Source organism: Ranitomeya variabilis, chromosome 1, assembly GCF_051348905.1.
Source record: "Ranitomeya variabilis isolate aRanVar5 chromosome 1, aRanVar5.hap1, whole genome shotgun sequence".
NCBI lineage: Eukaryota > Metazoa > Chordata > Amphibia > Anura > Dendrobatidae > Ranitomeya > Ranitomeya variabilis.
In genome coordinates, this window is record NC_135232.1 from 505,564,278 (window position 1) to 505,584,204 (window position 19,927).

The window sequence follows — 19,927 nt, forward strand, 5'->3', positions numbered from 1 at the left end:
GGAGGCCCTGGGGATACACTTCACCTGTGGGAAGGTACACCATCTAGCTGCCATTACATCACCCCAGCGGACCCCTAAGCAGCGTTGGTCATCCTGACCAAATACCACAGGTGGCGTCACGAACTACCCCTTTAAAGACCTTTCCCAAAACCATAAAAACTATTCCTTTTATTGGACGTCCCTCGAAGGGCCACGGACCGGGTCGGGCCACCGTGACATCCCCCGCAGAGCACCGAAGGACCCAGTGCCGAGTACCCCATTGCCCTTAACGCGGGGGCGATCCAGCAACACAAACCCCCAGTTGTTTTTTAACATACTTCAGAATTTTGTTTTCATTAAAATAAAAAAATGCAAGCTTGATATCACTGTAATTGTACTGAAATGAAGAATCAGGTTTATAGGTCATTTTTAGCATAGAATAAATGATGTAAAAACCAAAAGCAGTGGCAGAATTGCCTATTTTTTACCATCTCATCCTATCTGGAATTTTGTTCCTATTATTCAGTTCATTATATGGTACGATGAATGGTGGCATTAAAAACTACAACTTGTTCTGCCAAAAAAAACAAGACCTCATATGGCTATGTTGATGGGAAATTAAAAAAAAGTTATGGCTTTTGGAAAAATAGAAGGAAAAAAACTAAAAGGTAAAAACGAAAAATTGCCTTGGATGGAAAGGGGCTCAATGACCCCAGATAGACTTGCGTGTCGTTTCATAGCCGCCGTCAGCCATGATAAATGGGCCTATGTGCAGGTCCACATGTGAAGTACACGCTGTGGATTTTTCAGATTTGGTGATGGAAAATCCAGTGTATTACAAGCCCAGTACATTATACCCAACCTCATTCACACTGAGGGATATACCTGAGGGACAGATTTTAGGTCTGCAATGTCACAGGGCTCAAAAATAATGTGTTTTCACAAGAAAACCCTGAAAAATAACTGTGCAGGGCCCGGCTGTGTTCGCAAGGTGCATTTGTGGTGCGGCGGCATTTCGCTTGCGGTTCTCTGAACTCGACATCCTTTTCGCCTCAATATTCACAACTGCAGATAAGCCGCGTCGCTTTCTCAAGTGTTGTTAGCAGGCGGCTTTGGAAGCCAAAGTCCTGAGTGGATTCGGAGAAGGGCGAGTGGAATCTTTCGCACACTTTTCCCTTTCTTACTAGCCATTCTTCACATTCAAACACTGCATTAATTCCAGGTCATGTGTGAATCCAAGGATAATACACTCTGGTACTGAAGTGGTAAATGAAGCCTGTCTGGCAGACTCTATCTGCAGGTGTGGACGGTGCCCACCATGCTCTGGTAGAGTGGAGGGCACGGGCACACACATCTCATGCCCACTCATGACTGAAGCGATACTGAGGAGGATCTGACATCACTTGGGCGCCGGTGATTGGCCGCCCGACAATCAGTCCCTCTTCTCCCCTCCCTCCATTCAAACGTGCTGTGAATATACATAGCTAGGCTAGGCTAGGCTGGCACTGGCAGCTGTGCAGATCTCCTGCGCCATCCTCTCCCGCGCCGGTGCCCACCCGCTGCCATTACTTGCAGTGGATCCTCCCTGCTAGATCCTGCCCTGCTGCACTGGATCCTGCCAATCAGGGAGAGGGAGATTCACTGCACCAGCTGCCCCCTCCTCCCCCAGCTCCAGCAAGAAGCGGAGCTCCCCACCTTCCATATGCATCATCCGATCTGCCTGGCCCCCCTTTATCACATATAGCCAGAATCTTCCAGATGTGCCGGGCCGGGGAGGGGCACCCATTACTGCCCCAGCCAGCTGATGTCAGTGCCACCCTTCTATCCTTCATGCAAGGGTAGGTCTTCATGGACTTGCTTGTCTTTACGGCAATTCATGTGTTAATCCTAAAAGGACCGGGCATTTCATAATATCATCCGAAATTCTCATGCCAGTCATGGAGCCAGGACATAAAATCCAGCATGTGGAGATGCCATCTTCTCTGGGTTATGTGGACCTTCTCATTCAGAGTGGTAGACAATTCACTGGAGCCCTGAAGGAATGCAGAGACTGTGGCTTGGCATCATCATGGGACATATTACAAGCTCATGCCAATTTCACCTGGATGGAGCTGCTGTGTGTAATTGTATGTGCCCTGGCATGGACTGGTCTGCGCATGGCAACGACTACATGGATCTTCCAAGTAAGTGTGGTCATAGGAGCTGTGGACATTGAGCCATGTGTGAGAACAGGAGCAGTGGGCACATGTGCCAACAGGGTGTTTTAAGCTGCCATTCTCCTCAGTCACACTGGTATAATAAGGAACTGTGTTTGCTTCTCTTATGCATGCCCGAATAGTAGATTTCAGAAGGATCTTACTGGCACAACCTACAATACCTCTGAATAAAATGCCACCTAGCTTATTATAGGATAGAACTCATGGAATTGCCCACCTCATGGTGCTAGGATGGCTAAACTTTCGTCACTTCTAATACAAAGTTACCAGGACTTTGTCCATATGTCGGCACCATCTCCCCTGCCATCTCCTACAGACCTTGTAGTACACCTGTTATATTCTGCTTGACACACATCAGGATTCCTTAGGGTATGTTCACACGTGGCGTTTTTGCTGCAATTTTTTTGGTGTGTAAAATATGGAGTGTTTCACAGTATTTTGAGCCCTGCTATATTTTTGCCAAGGCGCAGCATGTCAATTCTTTCAGCACTTTTCGCTTATTCAAATGTATGGGTGAAAAACACTGGGAAAAATTGAAAAAAAAATCTGCAAATAATGGACGCAAAACCAAGCAAATCTTAGTCAGATATTTTCCTGCCAAAACTCTGGGTTTTGGTGCAGACCCCCCACTCACTGGCTTTAAATGATTTCCCAGCATACCCAGTACCCAGCTGTGATACATCACTCCCCAACGTTGACCTTCGTCTCTTGCTCCTATGCACCAAGATATCCCAAGCGGTCAGAGATCATGTTGAGGGCAAGGGATGAATGAGAATTGTCGCACTACTGTGAGGGTCATAGTTTTGCTTTATTAAAGGGGTTGTCCAAGTTTGACACAAAAGTCTGAAACCACTGTATTTGACTGCAGACTTGTGAATCCTCACATTGTGCATAGCGCCCGCTGTCAGTATTCTCCGATGCCAGGAGCGGGCGGTCATATGACCACAAGTATGCGTTGTGCAGCCACATTCCGACTAGACATGCGCGGCCTCTTTCAATGCAATTGAATTGAGTGAGGCAGCAAGTCTAGTCTGAATGAGGATGGAAGTATGCATATCACATACATGCGGTTACATGACCTCGAAGTCTCGCTGCCGGAACTGGTGCAGGTGTGCCCTAAAGAACGTGGTCTCCCGATAACAAGTAGGATCACACTATTTAGGGTCGAAAATGGATAAATGAAGGCGAGTCGTTGCATACGCTGGGGGCTATAGTTTTACTTTTTTGATACAAGTGTCACTGATGCTCTGCTGCTCTTCCCTTTGCATAGCTGTCAATTAGAGATGAGCAGATCATTTATGCAAGCTCAGTCCACGGTCCAGGTCAGTGCTCTCTGGCTGTGGACAGGAGCTGCCCAAATCACCTTACCCTCCAGGATCCAAGGCTCGGCTTATGATTAGCCGGGATGGCGAAACATCACCTATGCACCACCATACAGATGAGGTCATGCCGGGCCGGTGAATCAAACACTATGCTGGGGAATCTGGAAGCTCAGGATATTTGTGCATCTCTTGCCTACAGCTAGAAAGCCTGGACCGTGGACTGAGATTGCACAAAGCGATACGCTCAAGAGTCTAAAGTGAGCTCTCTACTGTTACCAGCGCGATCTCAGTGTTAGACCATACAGAGCAGCGCTTGGAAGAATGACAAGCATGCAAACCATCAGTGACACCTGTATTAGGAAAGCAAAACTCTGGCCCCTCAGCAGGCAACAACTACTACGGTCTACAACAGAGAGCAGTATTGGGCGAGTGACAGGAGAAGAGTGCATGCGCATTAGAAGGATGCGCAGAGAAGAGAGAACCCGGGGAAGCTGTGCCAACCACAAGATGCTTGTTTGAAAGAAACAAGGTGATATAAAAATGTTTTTTGGATAGATACTGACTTTCAAAGCAGCCAGTATGGATCTAAAACAAACACATCTAAATAAATGGAAATGAATTACTACTAGAAAAATTCATTTGGTGATAGTTCCTCTTCAAGGGTATGTGCACACGTTGCGGATTTGGCTGCAGATCCGCAGTGGATTGGTCACTGCGGATTCGCAGCAGTTTTCCATGCATTGTACAGTACGATGTAAACCTATGGAAAACCAAATCTGTGCACATGCTGCAGAAAAAAAAGCGCGGAAACGCTGCATGTCAATTCTTTGTGCGGATTCCGCAGCTTTTTACACCTGCTCCTCAATAGGAATCCGCAGGTGTAAAAACGCAGTTGAAATCCGCACAAAGAACAGGAAATCTTCAGTTAATCCGCAGGTAAAACGCAATGCGTTTTACCTGCGGATTTTTCAAAAACGGTGATGAAAAATCCACACACGAATCCGCAACGTGAGCACATAGCCTAAAGGGGTTGTCCAGACCTGAGAAAAGAGCTGACTCCTGAATCGCGAAAGTATGTTGTGCACACTCAAGATTTCTTGTGCTAGTTGTTGGTCATGTGACTGCTAGTCTCACCCAGCTTCTCTAAAATTGACATGAATAGAGAGAAGCCAGATGAGACTATTGGGCACGTGACCACATGTATGCAAATGGCAATCATGCTGGAACAATTTGGCACATAGAGTGACTGCAGATTTTTGCACAACGGCGTCACTGTCTCCACGACATCGGTTGGAACAGCTTCACCGGTGGTGAGGAGAGAGAGAGGGTGAGGAAAGAGATAGAGAGACAGGTGTGAGGAGAGAGACATAAGGGGTGAGGAGAGAAGAAGGAGGGTGAGTAAGAGAGAGATGAGAGAGAGGGTGAGGAGAGAGAAAATGAGGATAGAGAGAACAGAGAGATGGTGAGGATAGAGAGAAAGTGTGAGGAGAGAGAGAGGGGGCGAAGAGAGAGAGAAAGAGAGGGGAGGAGAGAAGAAAGAGAGTGAGGAGACCGAGAGAAGATGAGAAAAGAGGAAGAGGTGAGGAGAGAGTGAGAGGCTGAAGAGAGAGGGTGAGGCGAGAGAGAAGAGAGAGGGTGAGGAGAGAGGATGAGAGAACAGGAGAGTGAGGGGAGAGACAGGGTGAGGAGAGAGTGAGGAGAGAGAGGGTCGAAAGAGAGAGGATGAAGAGAGATCGAAGAGAGAGAGAAAAATCTACCAATAACGATGCTCGCCACCCAGGTGTAGAACGGGTTCAATAGCTGGTATATATATATATATATATATATATATAATGTAGTGGATCCATTTTGCAATCTCATTTAGTTTTGTTGGATGTGCACGGATTGCAAGAATACACTAAATTTTCACGAAGCTTGTATCGCCATTCCGTCCTTACACGTGCCATCCATGAGTCGACTTGTCAGGTAAATTTTAGATCATGTATGTGCCCTATTACCTCCTGGGTATTACAGCAGAGAGTAATGTACAGATATTACACATCTAAATTCAGAACAACATCCTGACTCATTAGAAAACATGGCCAAGTATTTGTAATGTCATTGTCCTTTATTCAGTCTCGTAAAACTCTGGCATGACTGTTCTTCCTTGTCGTCGCATAGACAAATGTGAATTCCTGCCCCCATTACTACTTTATGCACAGAAGCATAACAAGACTTTCACCTCCAGCCAAAATCACAGGGGTGGAGAAGGGCTTTAACAGAGGAGAACCAAATGGTTGCAGCTGCAGAACTGTCACCCATAGCAACTTTAGCATCCCTCAGGGTTTCTATAGCAACCAAGTGTCACACAGTGGTAGCACATTGATCGGTCTGAGGGTGGTGTAACTCTACAATGCTAAGCTTCTGTTTCTACCGTACAAATACATCCCGCAAAATAGTTTGAATACAGGTCCTTCTCAAAAAATTAGCATATAGTGTTAAATTTCATTATTTACCATAATGTAATGATTACAATTAAACTTTCATTTATTATAGATTCATTATCCACCAACTGAAATTTGTCAGGTCTTTTATTGTTTTAATACTGATGATTTTGGCCTACAACTCCTGATAACCCAAAAAACCTGTCTCAATAAATTAGCATATTTCAACCGTCCAATCAAATAAAAGTGTTTTTTAATAACAAACAAAAAAACCATCAAATAATAATGTTCAGTTATGCACTCAATACTTGGTCGGGAATCCTTTGGCAGAAATGACTGCTTCAATGCGGCGTGGCATGGAGGCAATCAGCCTGTGACACTGCTGAGATGTTATGGAGGCCCAGGATGCTTCAATAGCGGCCTTAAGCTCATCCAGAGTGTTGGGTCTTGCGTCTCTCAACTTTCTCTTCACAATATCCCACAGATTCTCTATGGGGTTCAGGTCAGGAGAGTTGGCAGGCCAATTGAGCACAGTAATACCATGGTCAGTAAACCATTTACCAGTGGTTTTGGCACTGTGAGCAGGTGCCAGGAAGCATGAAGTGCTCCAAAATCTCCTGATAGCTAGCTGCATTGACCCTGCCCTTGATGAAACACAGTGGACCAACACCAGCAGCTGACATGGCACCCCACACCATCACTGACTGGGTACTTGACACTGGACTTCAGGCATTTTGGCATTTCCTTCTCCCCAGTCTTCCTCCAGACTCTGGCACCTTGATTTCCGAATGACATGCAAAATTTGCTTTCATCAGAAAAAAGTACTTGGGACCACTTAGCAACAGTCCAGTGCTGCTTCTCTGTAGCCCAGGTCAGGCGCTTCTGCCGCTGTTTATGGTTCAAAAGTGGCTTTACCTGGGGAATGCGGCACCTGTAGCCCATTTCCTGCACACGCCTGTGCACGGTGGCTCTGGATGTTTCCACACCAGACTCAGTCCACTGCTTCCTCAGGTTCCCCAAGGTCTGGAATCGGTCCTTCTCCACAATCTTCCTCAGGGTCCGGTCAACTCTTCTCGTTGTACAGCGTTTTCTGCCACATTGTTTCCTTCCAACAGACTTACCATTGAGGTGCCTTGATACAGCACTCTGGGAACAGCCTATTTGTTGAGAAATTTCTTTCTGGGTCTTACCCTCTTGCTTGAGGGTGTCAATGATGGCCTTCTTGACATCTGTCAGGTCGCTAGTCTTACCCATGATGGGGGTTTTGAGTAATGAACCAGGCAGGGAGTTTTTAAAAGCCTCAGGTATCTTTTGCATGTGTTTAGAGTTAATTAGTTGATTCAGAAGATTAGGGTAATAGGTCGTTTAGAGAACCTTTTCTTGATATGCTAATTTATTGAGACAGGTTTTTTGGGTTATCAGGAGTTGTAGGCCAAAATCATCAGTATTAAAACAATAAAAGACCTGACAAATTTCAGTTGGTGGATAATGAATCTATAATATATGAAAGTTTAATTGTAATCATTACATTATGGTAAATAATGAAATTTAACACTATATGCTAATTTTTTGAGAAGGACCTGTACAAGAGCAAGACAAGTAAAAACCTTGTATTTCACCACAGTAAGTCAGCTCAGGTAGTAAATGAAAGGTGTTGTCTCACCTAGATAACCCTATATAGACATCTTTTCGGGTGGTCCTCCTCTCTGGATCCCCTATATTAAGCCACAGCAGTCACTGCAGGACGTGGCTCCTATTCGGGTAACTTAGTTACCTGTTAATATGTAAAGAGGACCTTTCAATTCAAGTGCTGCTGCTCCACTGACTCTGGAACAGTTTTTTTTGTGTCCATCTATTCCCGTTCCCAATTTATGAATCCAATTAAGAGACAAGCAAATTTTCCCTTTAACCAACTAGGCGTATACCAAAGAACTTCTGCTTTTCCTCCTCTGATGGTGGCCAATCAAAACACGGCCGCACTCAAAGAGAGGTTCTGTTGCATACGCCCAGTTGGCTTAAGGGAAAATTTTCATTATTACTTAATTAACAGGAGGCATAACTTTGGAACAGAAGGGCACAGAGAAATAAAGAAAACCTGTTCCAGAATCAATAAAACAATTGCAGCAGCTTCTATTAACTATCCTGAAAGCGTGCATAGAAGTTTATCTTTCCACAGAAGACTTAACTTATGGAATGATATTGCTGCACATGACCTCAGATACAGGCATGTCCGAAAGTCTTGGCACCCTTGAAACTGCAATAATTTTCTGGGAAAAATATTTAATTTCCTGGAACAATTTCCAGGGTGCCAACACTTTCAGTCAAGATTGTTTGAGATTTTTACCTGGCTCACCGATGGACAAATGATCGGTTTCCTGACTGTTTTCTTGACCAACAAACATTTACTTCCATACATAGTTACAGAGCTTACTCCATGTAAAACATTCATCACCTGTCCACTGGTGATAGAAGTACAGGTGCTTCTCACAAAATTAGAATATAATCAAAAAGTTACCGTAATTTATTTCAGTTCTTGCATATAAAAAGTGAAACTCATATATTACATAGAGTCATTACAAACAGAGTGAGCTATTTCATGTGTTTATTTGATTATGGCTTACAGCCAATGAAAAGCCAAAAGTCATTATCTCAGTAAATTAGAATACTTTATAACACTAACTTGAAAAATTATTTTAAAATCCGAAATGTTGGCCTACTGAAATGTATGTTCAGTAAGTGCACTCAATACTTGGTCGGGGCTCTTTTGCATCAATTACTGCATCAATGCAGCTTGGCATGGAGGTGATCAGCCTGTGGCACTGCTGAGGTGTTATGGAAGCCCAGGTTACTTTGAGAGCAGCCTTCAGCTCGTCTACATTGTTAGGTCTGGTGTCTCTCATATTCCTCTTGACAATACTCCATAGATTCTGTATGGGGTTAAGGTCAGGCGAGTTTGCTGGCCAATCAAGCACAGTGATACTGTTGTTTTTAAACCAGGTATGGGTACTTTTGGCAGTGTGGACAGGTGCCAAGTCCTGCTGGAGAATGAAATTTCCATTTCCAAAAAGCTTGTCGGCAGAGGGTAGCATGAACTGCTCTAAAATTTCCTGGTAGACAGCTACGATTACTTTGGTCTCGCTAAAACACAGTGGACCTACACCAGCAGATGACATGGCTCCCCAGACCATCACTGATTGTGGAAACTTCACACTAAGCCTCAAGCAGCTTGGATTGTGTGACTCTCCGTTCTTCCTACAGACTCTGGGACCTTGATTTCCAAATGAAATGCAACATTTACTTTAATCTGGAAACAACATCTTGGGCCATTAAGCAACAGTCCAGTTCTTTTTCTCTTTGGCCCAGGTAAGACGCTTCTGACGTTGTCTATTGGTCATGAGTGGCTTGACACAAGGAATGTGACACTTGTAGCCCATGTGCTGGATACGTCTGTGTGTGGTGGCTCTTGAAGCAATGACTCCAGCAGCAGTCCACTCCTTGTGAATCTCCCCCAAATTTTTGCATGGCCTTTTCTTAACAATCCTTTCAAGGCTGCGGGTATCCAGGTTGCTTGTGCACCTTTTTCTAGCACACTTTTTCCTTCCGCTCAACTTTCCATTAATATGCTTGGATACAGCACTCTGAACAGCCAGCTTCTTTAGTAATGACCTTTTGTGGCTTACCCTCCTTGTGGATTGTGTCAATGACTGCCTTCTGCCTACTGAAACAGACTAAGGGACCTTTTTAAGCGCTTAGGAAGCCTTTGCATGTGTTTTTGTTAATTATTCTAATTTACTGAGATAATGACTTTTGGGTTTTCCTTTCCTGTGATTCATATGCTTCAACATTAACAGAAATAAATCACTCTGTTTGTAATGACTCTATATAATATACGAGTTTCACTTTTTGTATTGAAAAACTGAAATAAATTAACTTTTTGATGATATTCTAATTTTGTGAGAAGCACCTGTATGTTTGGTAAGAGACCATCACCTTGGTACCCCATTAATCCCAAGAACAGGGTCCAAGTCCTGTGCGAATGGAGCAGTATAATACATTTTTGATCACTGCTCTCTGAGACAGTGAATGGAGTAGTGGTAATGGTTCAGCACAACACATACTGCTCCTTTCTCTTTAGGGAAATGATAATCCCTTCAAATATTTAAACAGAGAAGACAAGAAGGAAAGATCAGAGCAATAATGGAGGAGCACCATCAACAGAGGGTAATTTGTTTTTTTTAGTAATGGAGAGATCTTTTAAGATAAAAAATAAATGAGGGAATCATTGAAGGGATGTAAACAATTCCCACACACATATTAAGGCCCCTACAGTGACCTTCATGCCACAGTTTAATGACCTCCAAATTTCCTCATCAACATCATGATACTCCCAATTACCCCCAACACAGTATGATGCCCACAGTGATCTTATCTACAGTATGATGTCCCCCCAAACAGTATGATGACCCCTACATAGTATGAAACCTTCACAGCTCACCACACAGTATGATGGCCCCCACAGCCCCACCCCACAAATTATGGTGACCCACCACACAGTATGATGGCCCCCGTAGCTCCTCCACGCAGTATGCTGCCCTTCCCACACATGATGATAGTCCTACTGCCTGACCACACAGGATTATGGCCCCCACAACTTCCCACACAGTATAATGATCCCCCACACAATATGATGACTACCAGAGCCCCTCCAAAAGTGTGATGTTCTTTTACAGGCCTCCACACTGTATGATAACTACCAATAACTCCCCACACAGTATGATGTCCCCTTCAACTCCCCACACAGTATGATAATCCCCCTCAGCTCCTCACACAGTGTTATGGCCCACACACACATTATGATGGCTCCTACACAGTATGATAGACTCCTCACAGTATGATGGCTCCCACAGCTTAGTAAGAGAGCCCTTACAGAGTTTGATATCCATCCCTCAAACTTCCTTGCATTATAATGGTTCCCCACACAATATGATGACCCTAGCAGCCACCTATAGGTACTTACTAATAATAAAAAAAAATAAACTACCCAGCTCACTCCCATTTCCCAATGCACTGTTCTAGTCTGTATCTAGTCTAGTCTAGAATGTCGTGCCTGCTACACTGTGACTGACGTAAGCATGCATGCACGTAGCCCTGCAGATATTGATATTGTATCTTTACTGTAATCTCTTTCTTTAGTTAGGGTGCTTTTATGACATTCAAACCAGCCACCATTGTTGTGGATAGTGTATAGATAGTGCAACCGATTCATTATTTGTGATTTTTTTTCAGTCGTTTTTTTGTCTTGAGAAATTTGTTGACAGTATTTTGCGCCATATTCATAAAAATGATGTATTCAGTTCATGAATTTTGTGTAAAATTAAAAATGCTCTTTATTTCTGTCTTTAGCCTGCTTTGAGACTTTTTAGAGCAAAACGTTGAATGTTCTGCTGCAGTGTCGCAAAAATTGCACAAAAGTTTCAGATGGACATAAAATCAATACAGGAAGGAGATTGGAGTATATTTGTGACAAATTTTGTGATCTTTTGAAAAAGTGACAGAAGGTGACTTAGCCGAAAACATCTGGAAACCCTAAACTCTGCCCACAGTGATGAACTAAAAAGAAAAAAAAGAAAAAACAAACTGATGAATACATATAAAATTGACTTCAAAAGGTGCAAATTAAAATAGAAATATGGTGCAAACAAAGAAAAAGCGCAAAACAAAACTACCGTAGATTAAAAACAGATGCAAATGCAATAAAGACAGTCACAAGTATGAGATACTAGGACATGTTGAACCAAAGACTTGCATAACTAAAGTATGTTGTGTGGATTTAGACAAAACAACGAATGAGCTTTTTAGCTATCATCATCTGAAAAATTGTGCTTGTTTGATATTATTGTCCAATAGTAGTAGCTGGCTGTATTTAGGTCACACAGCTAATGGACAAAATTCTTTCCATGAAAGCTCTTTTATCCTTTTAGAATTACTTCCGGACGTTGAGTGATCTAACATACAGTAATCAGCATAAATGAGTACACCCCAACAGATTCCTCAGAAAACCTTTAGTTTCCTTTCCGAATAAACATTTACTATGGGATAACATACTACAATATACACCCACAAATTTAGGCCAGTGATTGCAAACAACATTTGTTATTTTGCACACCCCAAAAAGCAATTTTTCTAACAAATTAATCCAAGACTAGGTAGGAAACTACATCCCAGTGAAAGTCATAAGAGCAAAGCCAAAGTTTAGATAGCAAAATTCTAATTTACAAGCATTCAACTACAGGTAAGTCTAATAATTAATTATACAGGTGTCCAGCAGACAGTTGACTATAAAAGGGTGTTACTTAATAAAGTAAACTCCATCCCATTTCATGCTGTTAGCGATGGCACCACAATGAAGAGAAATGTCACAAGACAGGAGAAAGAAAATAATTTCTTTACACAAGAAAGATGAAGGCTACAAGAAGATCAGCAAAGCTTTACTTACACTGGTAAACACTGATTTTGGTGCCAACAATGTCTGAATAGTTTTATATTAAGTTTATGGTGCTGATTAAGAATATGACTTCTGTTTTGCCAGATTGGCTCTAATTTCTGAACTATATAATAGTTAATTAATTACAGTAGAATTTCAGCTTCAAAGAGTCAGTTTTCTAGCATTGTAAGCCTACACATTGAAGTACTAACTAATTATATGGGATATTTCTGTCATGTCGGACGCTGTTCAGACCAGGTCGTTCGACAGACAGCGGTAATTCCGCTTTTGACCACTATGCGCACTTTGGCGTCGGCTAGATTTTATCTAGCTGGTCCGGGGTTAATTTACCTGGTGCTCGGATTGGAAGCTGGGCCAGACCCACTGCCTTTAAATAGTTCTCCTGAACATTGGGCGTTGCCAATTATAGCTTCTGTCTAGTGCTTGGTTATCTCGGTCTGGAGTGGTGAGCTAGGAGTTGGAGTATCGTATCTGGTGGTGTATTCCCTTTGTCTTATTTACTCCTTCCTATATTTGTATTTGTTTTGCCCTGTGCACTTATTGTGTATTCCTGAGTGACTGCGGCTTGGTTCATATTTTCAGTTAACCTTGTCTGTGCTAACTGTGGGTATTGGTGTATTATCTCATCACTGGGTGGTGGGTGGTTGGTTTCAGCCTAGGGTTGAAACAGGAGATAGGGTGAGGGTGGAGGCCTAGACATGCACACCATCAGTGTAAACTCTAGGTAGAGGGTCAGTCAGGATTTCCCTAGTTTTAGGGAAATTGCAGTTGCCCGGGTTATTAGCTCTTGCCCACCTAGGCTTCCCGTGACAATTTCATAACCCAAAACAATGATAAAGAATTGAAAGACAGACAAAAAGACCAAAAGCTATTGCATTTGTTATCCCAAACATGTTGCATTTGTCACGGGTATGTCAGAAGCTACAGACAGTCGCACTGCATCTAGCTGCAGAAAGTCTCTGGATTTGACTTTGCAGACACATTCATAACCCATCTGACTCTTTGACCCAGTGGCAACCTTTCTCCAGATCTAATTGACACACCTGGACCTGGGTGTTTATAGACTCCCAGCCTGCTGTAGGGAGTTGCTGGTGATATTTCCACTTCCCCCTGTTGAGGCTTGGCGCTATAGCAATCAGCTATCTTCCTCTTTGATGTTGCAAGAGGACATCTGTGTTACATCTCTGAGTCTACTCAAGATAAGTATTCTCCTTGTTCGCCTATCCCAGCTGTCTATAGTGGTAGTGGAGACCCCTAGGCAGATCTAAAGTCACCATGTCTGTCCTAAATGTCTATATATGTAACAACTCTGCTGGCATCACGGCTGTTATGGACCTGGTGGTTAAGAGCACCCGGAATGACCTGATGAGTAAACTAGTAATCGGAACAAGCTCTGGGAAAGTGGGAACTCTGCTGACCACAAACTCTACTCCTATCACACACACTAGAAATAGCCGTGGAGCGTACCTAACTCTCCCTAGATGCCTCTTCACAGCCTAAGAGCTAACTACCCCTAAAGATAGAAATAGAAGCCTAACCTTGCCTCAGAGAAATTCCCCAAAGGTAAAGGCAGCCCCCCACATATACTGACTGAGTTAAGAGGAAAGTCACAAACACAGGAATGAAACAGGTTTTAGCAAAGGAGGCCAGACTTCATTAAAATAGTCAGAGGATAGAAAAGGGAACTAAGCGGTCAGCACAAAAGACTACAAAAAACCACGCAGAGTAAGCAAAAAGTCTCCCCACACCGACTCACGGTGTGGAGGTGCCACTCTGTACCCCAGAGCTTCCAGCTAGCAAGGGAATATCATGATAGCAAGCTGGACTAGAAATTAGCAGTACTAAGAAATATATTCAGGAAGCAGTAACAACAAATGAACTAGCAAAGACTTCTGCTTCTGCTGGAGTAGACAGGTCCTCAGAGAAGTCCAAGAGAGATCTGAACCAATACTGAAACATTGACAGCTGGCATCAAGTAACGATCTGAGTGGAGTTAAATAGGGAAGCCAGCAAGCAATAAACGAGAGCAGCTGACAAAGCCAACCTCAGTGACCAGCAGTTCCGCTCAAAGCCACCAGAGGGAGTCCAAGAGCAGAACTAACCAAAGTACCATTCATGACCACAGGAGGGAGTCCGAGAACGGAATTCACAACAGTACCCCCCCTTGAGGAGGGGTCACCGAACCCTCACCAGGGCCCCCAGGCCGATCAGGACGAGCCAAATGAAAGGCACGAACTAAATCGGCAGCATGGACATCGGAGGCAACAACCCAGGAATTATCCTCCTGACCATAGCCCTTCCACTTAACCAGGTACTGAAGCTTCTGTCTCAAAATACGAGAATCCAAAATTTTTTCCACCACATACTCCAACTCCCCCTCAACCAACACCGGAGCAGGAGGATCAACGGAGGGAATCATAGGCGCCACGTACCTCCGCAACAACGACCTATGGAACACATTATGGATGGCAAAAGAAGCTGGAAGGACCAAACGAAATGACACAGGGTTGAGAATTTCAGAAATCTTATAATGACCAATGAAACGAGGCTTAAACTTAGGAGAAGAAACCTACATAGGAACATAACGAGAAGACAACCAAACCAAATCCCCAACACGAAGTCGAGGACCAACACAACAACGGCGGTTGGCAAAACGTTGAGCCTTCTCCTGGGACAACGTCAGATTGTCCACTACGTGAGTCCAAATTTGCTGCAACCTGTCCACCACAGAATCCACACCAGGACAGTCAGAAGGCTCAACCTGCCCCGAAGAAAAACGAGGATGAAAACCAGAATTGCAGAAAAAAGGCGAAACCAAAGTAGCCGAACTAGCCCGATTATTAAGGGCAAACTCAGCCAATGGCAAGAAGGTCACCCAATCATCCTGATCAGCAGAAACAAAGCATCTCAGATAGGTTTACAAAGTCTCTTTGGTTCGTTCGGTTTGGCCATTTGTTTGAGGATGGAAAGCCGAAGAAAAAGACAAATCAATGCCCATCTTAGCACAAAAGGACCGCCAAAACCTAGAGACAAACTGGGAACCTCTGTCCGACACAATGTTCTCCGGAATGCCATGCAAACAAACCACATGTTGAAAAAACAATGGCACCAAATCAGAGGAGGAAGGTAATTTAGGCAAGGGTACCAAATGGACCATCTTAGAAAAGCGATCACAAACCACCCAGATGACAGACATCCTTTGAGAGACAGGAAGATCTGAAATAAAATCCATGGAAACATGCGTCCAAGGCCTTTTCGGGACTGGCAAGGGCAAAAGCAACCCACTGGCACGAGAACAGCAGGGCTTAGCCCGAGCACAAGTCGCACAGGACTGCACAAAAGAACGCACATCCCGTGACAAGGAAGGCCACCAAAAGGACCTAGCCACCAAATCTCTGGTCCCAAAAATCCAAGGATGACCAGCCAACACTGAGCAATGAACCTCAGAAATAACTCTGCTAGTCCATCTATCAGGGACAAACAGTTTCTCCGCTGGACAACGGTCAGGTCTATCAGCCTGAAACTCCTGCAGCACCCGCCGCAAATCAGGGGAGATGGCAGACAGAATTACCCCCTCTTTGAGAATACCAGCCGGCTCAGGAACTCCCGGAGAATCAGGCACAAAACTCCTAGAAAGGGCATCCGCCTTCACATTCTTAGAACCTGGAAGGTATGAGACCACAAAATCGAAACGGGAGAAAAACAGCGACCATCGAGCCTGTCTAGGAGTCAACCGCTTGGCAGACTCAAGATAAGTCAGATTTTTGTGATCCGTCAAGACCACCACGCGGTGCTTGGCTCCCTCAAGCCAATGTCGCCACTCCTCGAATGCCCGCTTCATAGCCAGCAGCTCCCGATTGCCAACATCATAATTACGCTCAGCAGGCGAAAACTTTCTAGAAAAGAAGGCACATGGCTTCATCACAGAGCCATCAGAACTTCTTTGAGACAAAACAGCCCCTGCTCCAATCTCAGAAGCATCAACCTCGACCTGAAAAGGGAGCGAAACATCTTGCTCACGCAACACAGGGGCCGAAGAAAAACGGCGTTTCAGCTCCTGAAAAGCCTCAACGGCCGCAGAGGACCAATTCACCACATCAGCACCTTTCTTTGTCAAATCAGTCAAAGGTTTAACCACACTAGAAAAATTAGCGATGAAGCGACGGTAAAAATTAGCAAAGCCCAGGAATTTCTGGAGGCTCTTCACAGATGTAGGTTGAGTCCAATCATAAATGGCCTGAACTTTAACAGGGTCCATCTCGATAGTAGAAGAGGAAAAAATGAAGCCCAAAAAGGAAACCTTCTGAACTCCGAAGAGACATTTAGACCCCTTCACAAACAAGGAATTAGCACGAAGGACCTGGAATACCATTCTGACCTGTTTCACATGAGACTCCCAATCATCCGAAAAGACCAAAATATCATCCAAATATACAATTATGAATCTATCCAGATACTTTCGGAAGATGTCATGCATAAAGGACTGAAACACAGATGGAGCATTTGAAAGCCCGAATGGCATTACCAGGTACTCAAAATGGCCCTCGGGCGTATTAAATGATGTTTTCCATTCATCGCCCTGTTTAATACGCACAAGGTTATACGCCCCTCGAAGATCTATCTTGGTGAACCAACTAGCCCCCTTAATCCGAGCAAACAAATCAGACAGCAGAGGCAAAGGGTACTGAAATTTGACCGTGATTTTATTGAGAAGGCGGTAATCTATACAGGGTCTCAGAGAACCATCCTTCTTGGCCACAAAAAAGAACCCTGCTCCCAACGGTGATGAAGATGGGCGAATATGCCCTTTCTCCAAGGACTCCTTTATATAACTCCGCATAGCGGCGTGCCTGGCACAGATAAATTGAAAAGTCGGCCCTTAGGAAACTTACTACCAGGAATCAAATTTATAGCACAATCACATTCCCTATGAGGGGGTAGGACACTGGATTTGGGCTCATCAAATACATCCTGGTAATCCGACAGAAACTCAGGGACTTCAGAAGGAGTGTAAGCAGAAATTGACACCAATGGAACATTGCCATGTACCCCTTGACAACCCCAACTAGACACAGACATTGATTTCCAATCCAATACTGGATTATGAACCTGTAGCCATGGCAAACCCAACACGACCACATCATGCAAATTATGCAACACCAAAAAGCGAATATCTTCCTGATGTGCAGGAGCCATGCACATGGTCAACTGAGTCCAGTACTGAGGTTTATTCTTGGCCAACGGTGTGGCATCAATTCCCCTTAATGGAATAGGATACTGCAAAGGCTCCAAGAAAAAACCACAGCGCCTGGCAAACTCCAAGTCCATCAAATTCAGGGCGGCGCCTGAATCCACAAATGCCATAACCGAGTAGGATGACAAAGAGCAAATCAGAGTAACAGACAAAATATTAAAAAATTAAATATTAATTAATTAATTAATATAATAATTAAAAATTTAGGCTGTACAGTACCAATGGTGACAGACCTAGCGAACCGCTTAGTGCGCTTAGGACAATCAGAGATAGCATGAGTGGGGTCACCACAGTAAAAACACTATTCTGACGTCTGTGTTCTTGCCGTTCAGTTCTGGTCAAAGTTCTATCACATTGCATAAGCTCAGGCCTCTGCTCAGAGGACACCGCCAAATGGTGCACAATTTTGCGCTCACGCAAACGCCGATCAATTTGGATGGCCAAGGACATTGATTCATTCAGACCAGCAGGCGTGGGGAATCCCACCATAACATCCTTAAGGGCTTCAGAAAGACCCTTTCTAAAAATTGCTGCCAGGGCACACTCATTCCATTGAGTAAGCACAGACCATTTTCTAAACTTCTGACAATATATCTCCGCTTCATCCTGACCCTGACACAAAGCTAGCAAGATTTTCTCTGCCTGATCCACTGAATTCGGTTCGTCATAAAGCAATCCAAGCGCCAGAAAAAACGCATCTACATTAAGCAGTGCAGGATCTCCTGGCGCAAGGGAGAATGCCCAGTCTTGAGGGTCTCCAAAGGAGCGGGGTCTCAAAGCAAGAAACAGTTTACAATTATTTTTGAAATTCAGAAATTTAGATCTATCCCCAGAAAACAAATCAGGAATTGGAATTCTAGGCTCTAACATTGGATTCTGAACTACATAATCTTGAATGCTTTGTACTCTTGCAGTGAGATGATCCACACAAGAGGACAGACCTTGAATATCCATATCTACACCTGAGTCCTGAACCACCCAGAGATTAAGGGGAAAAGAGAGACAAAACACACTGCAAAGAAAAAAAAATGGGTTCAGAACTTCTCTTATCCCTCTTTTGAGATGCATTAACACTTTGTGGGCCAGCTATACTGTTATGGACCTGGTGGTTAGGAGCACCCGGAATGACCTGATGAGTAAACTAGTAATCGGAACAAGCTCTGGGAAAGTGGGAACTCTGCTGACCGCAAACTCTACTCCTATCACACACACTAGAAATAGCCGTGGAGCGTACCTAACTCTCCCTAGACGCCTATTCACAGCCTAAGAGCTAACTAGTAACTACCCCTAAAGATAGAAATAGAAGCCTAACCTTGCCTCAGAGAAATTCCCCAAAGGTAAAGGCAGCCCCCCACATATATTGACTGTGAGTTAAGAGGAAAGTCACAAACACAGGAATGAAACAGGTTTTAGCAAAGGAGGCTAGACTTCATTAAAATAGTCAGAGGATAGAAAAGGGAACTAAGCGGTCAGCACAAAAGACTACAAAAAACCACGCAGAGTAAGCAAAAAGACTCCCCACACCGACTCACGGTGTGGAGGTGCCACTCTGCACCCCAGAGCTTCCAGCTAGCAAGGGAATATCATGATAGCAAGCTGGACTAGAAATTAGCAGTACTAAGAAATATATTCAGGAAGCAGTAACAACAAATGAACTAGCAAAGACTTAGCTTCTGCTGGAGTAGACAGGTCCTCAGAGAAGTCCAAGAGAGATCTGAACCAATACTGAAACATTGACAGCTGGCATCAAGTAACGATCTGAGTGGAGTTAAATAGGGAAGCCAGCAAGCAATAAACGAGAGCAGCTGACAAAGCCAACCTCAGTGACCAGCAGTTCAGCTCAAAGCCACCAGAGGGAGTCCAAGAGCAGAACTAACCAAAGTACCATTCATGACCACAGGAGGGAGTCCGAGAGTGGAATTCACAACACACTGCATGGCCTCTCATCTCTCACACTATCTTACTCACTGCTCCAGGTCATGATGTGGTTTCTGTTTCATGCCAGCTCCATATTCTGTGTCTCTGCTCTCTGCATGCTTCCTGGCTGTGTGCATAGGGGGGCGGCACCTGAACTCTCTGGTTCTTATAGGAATCAGGTGCACCTGTCTAATCTGTTCCTGACCAATTACCAAGAGGCCTCCAGTATTTAGTACACCTCCACCCAGTGGACTGGGCCTGTGCAATGTGTTAGCTCAGTTTGTGTTTAGCTTCTGAGTTTGCCAGGCCTT

At 44.1% G+C, this 19,927-nt stretch overlaps 1 protein-coding gene across 1 annotated transcript in view; it reads left to right on the forward strand.

Annotated features, from left to right (window-relative positions):
• Nucleotides 1-1,460: 1,460 nt before the first annotated feature.
• The window catches only part of CERS1 (ceramide synthase 1), a 146,186-nt gene continuing 127,719 nt past the window's right edge, over nucleotides 1,461-19,927 (forward strand). Inside the window, exon 1 of the mRNA XM_077252722.1 lies at nucleotides 1,461-2,162. Coding sequence (XP_077108837.1) covers nucleotides 1,908-2,162 — 255 coding nt within the window. The 5' untranslated portion in view covers nucleotides 1,461-1,907. The remainder of the gene's footprint in view (nucleotides 2,163-19,927) is intronic.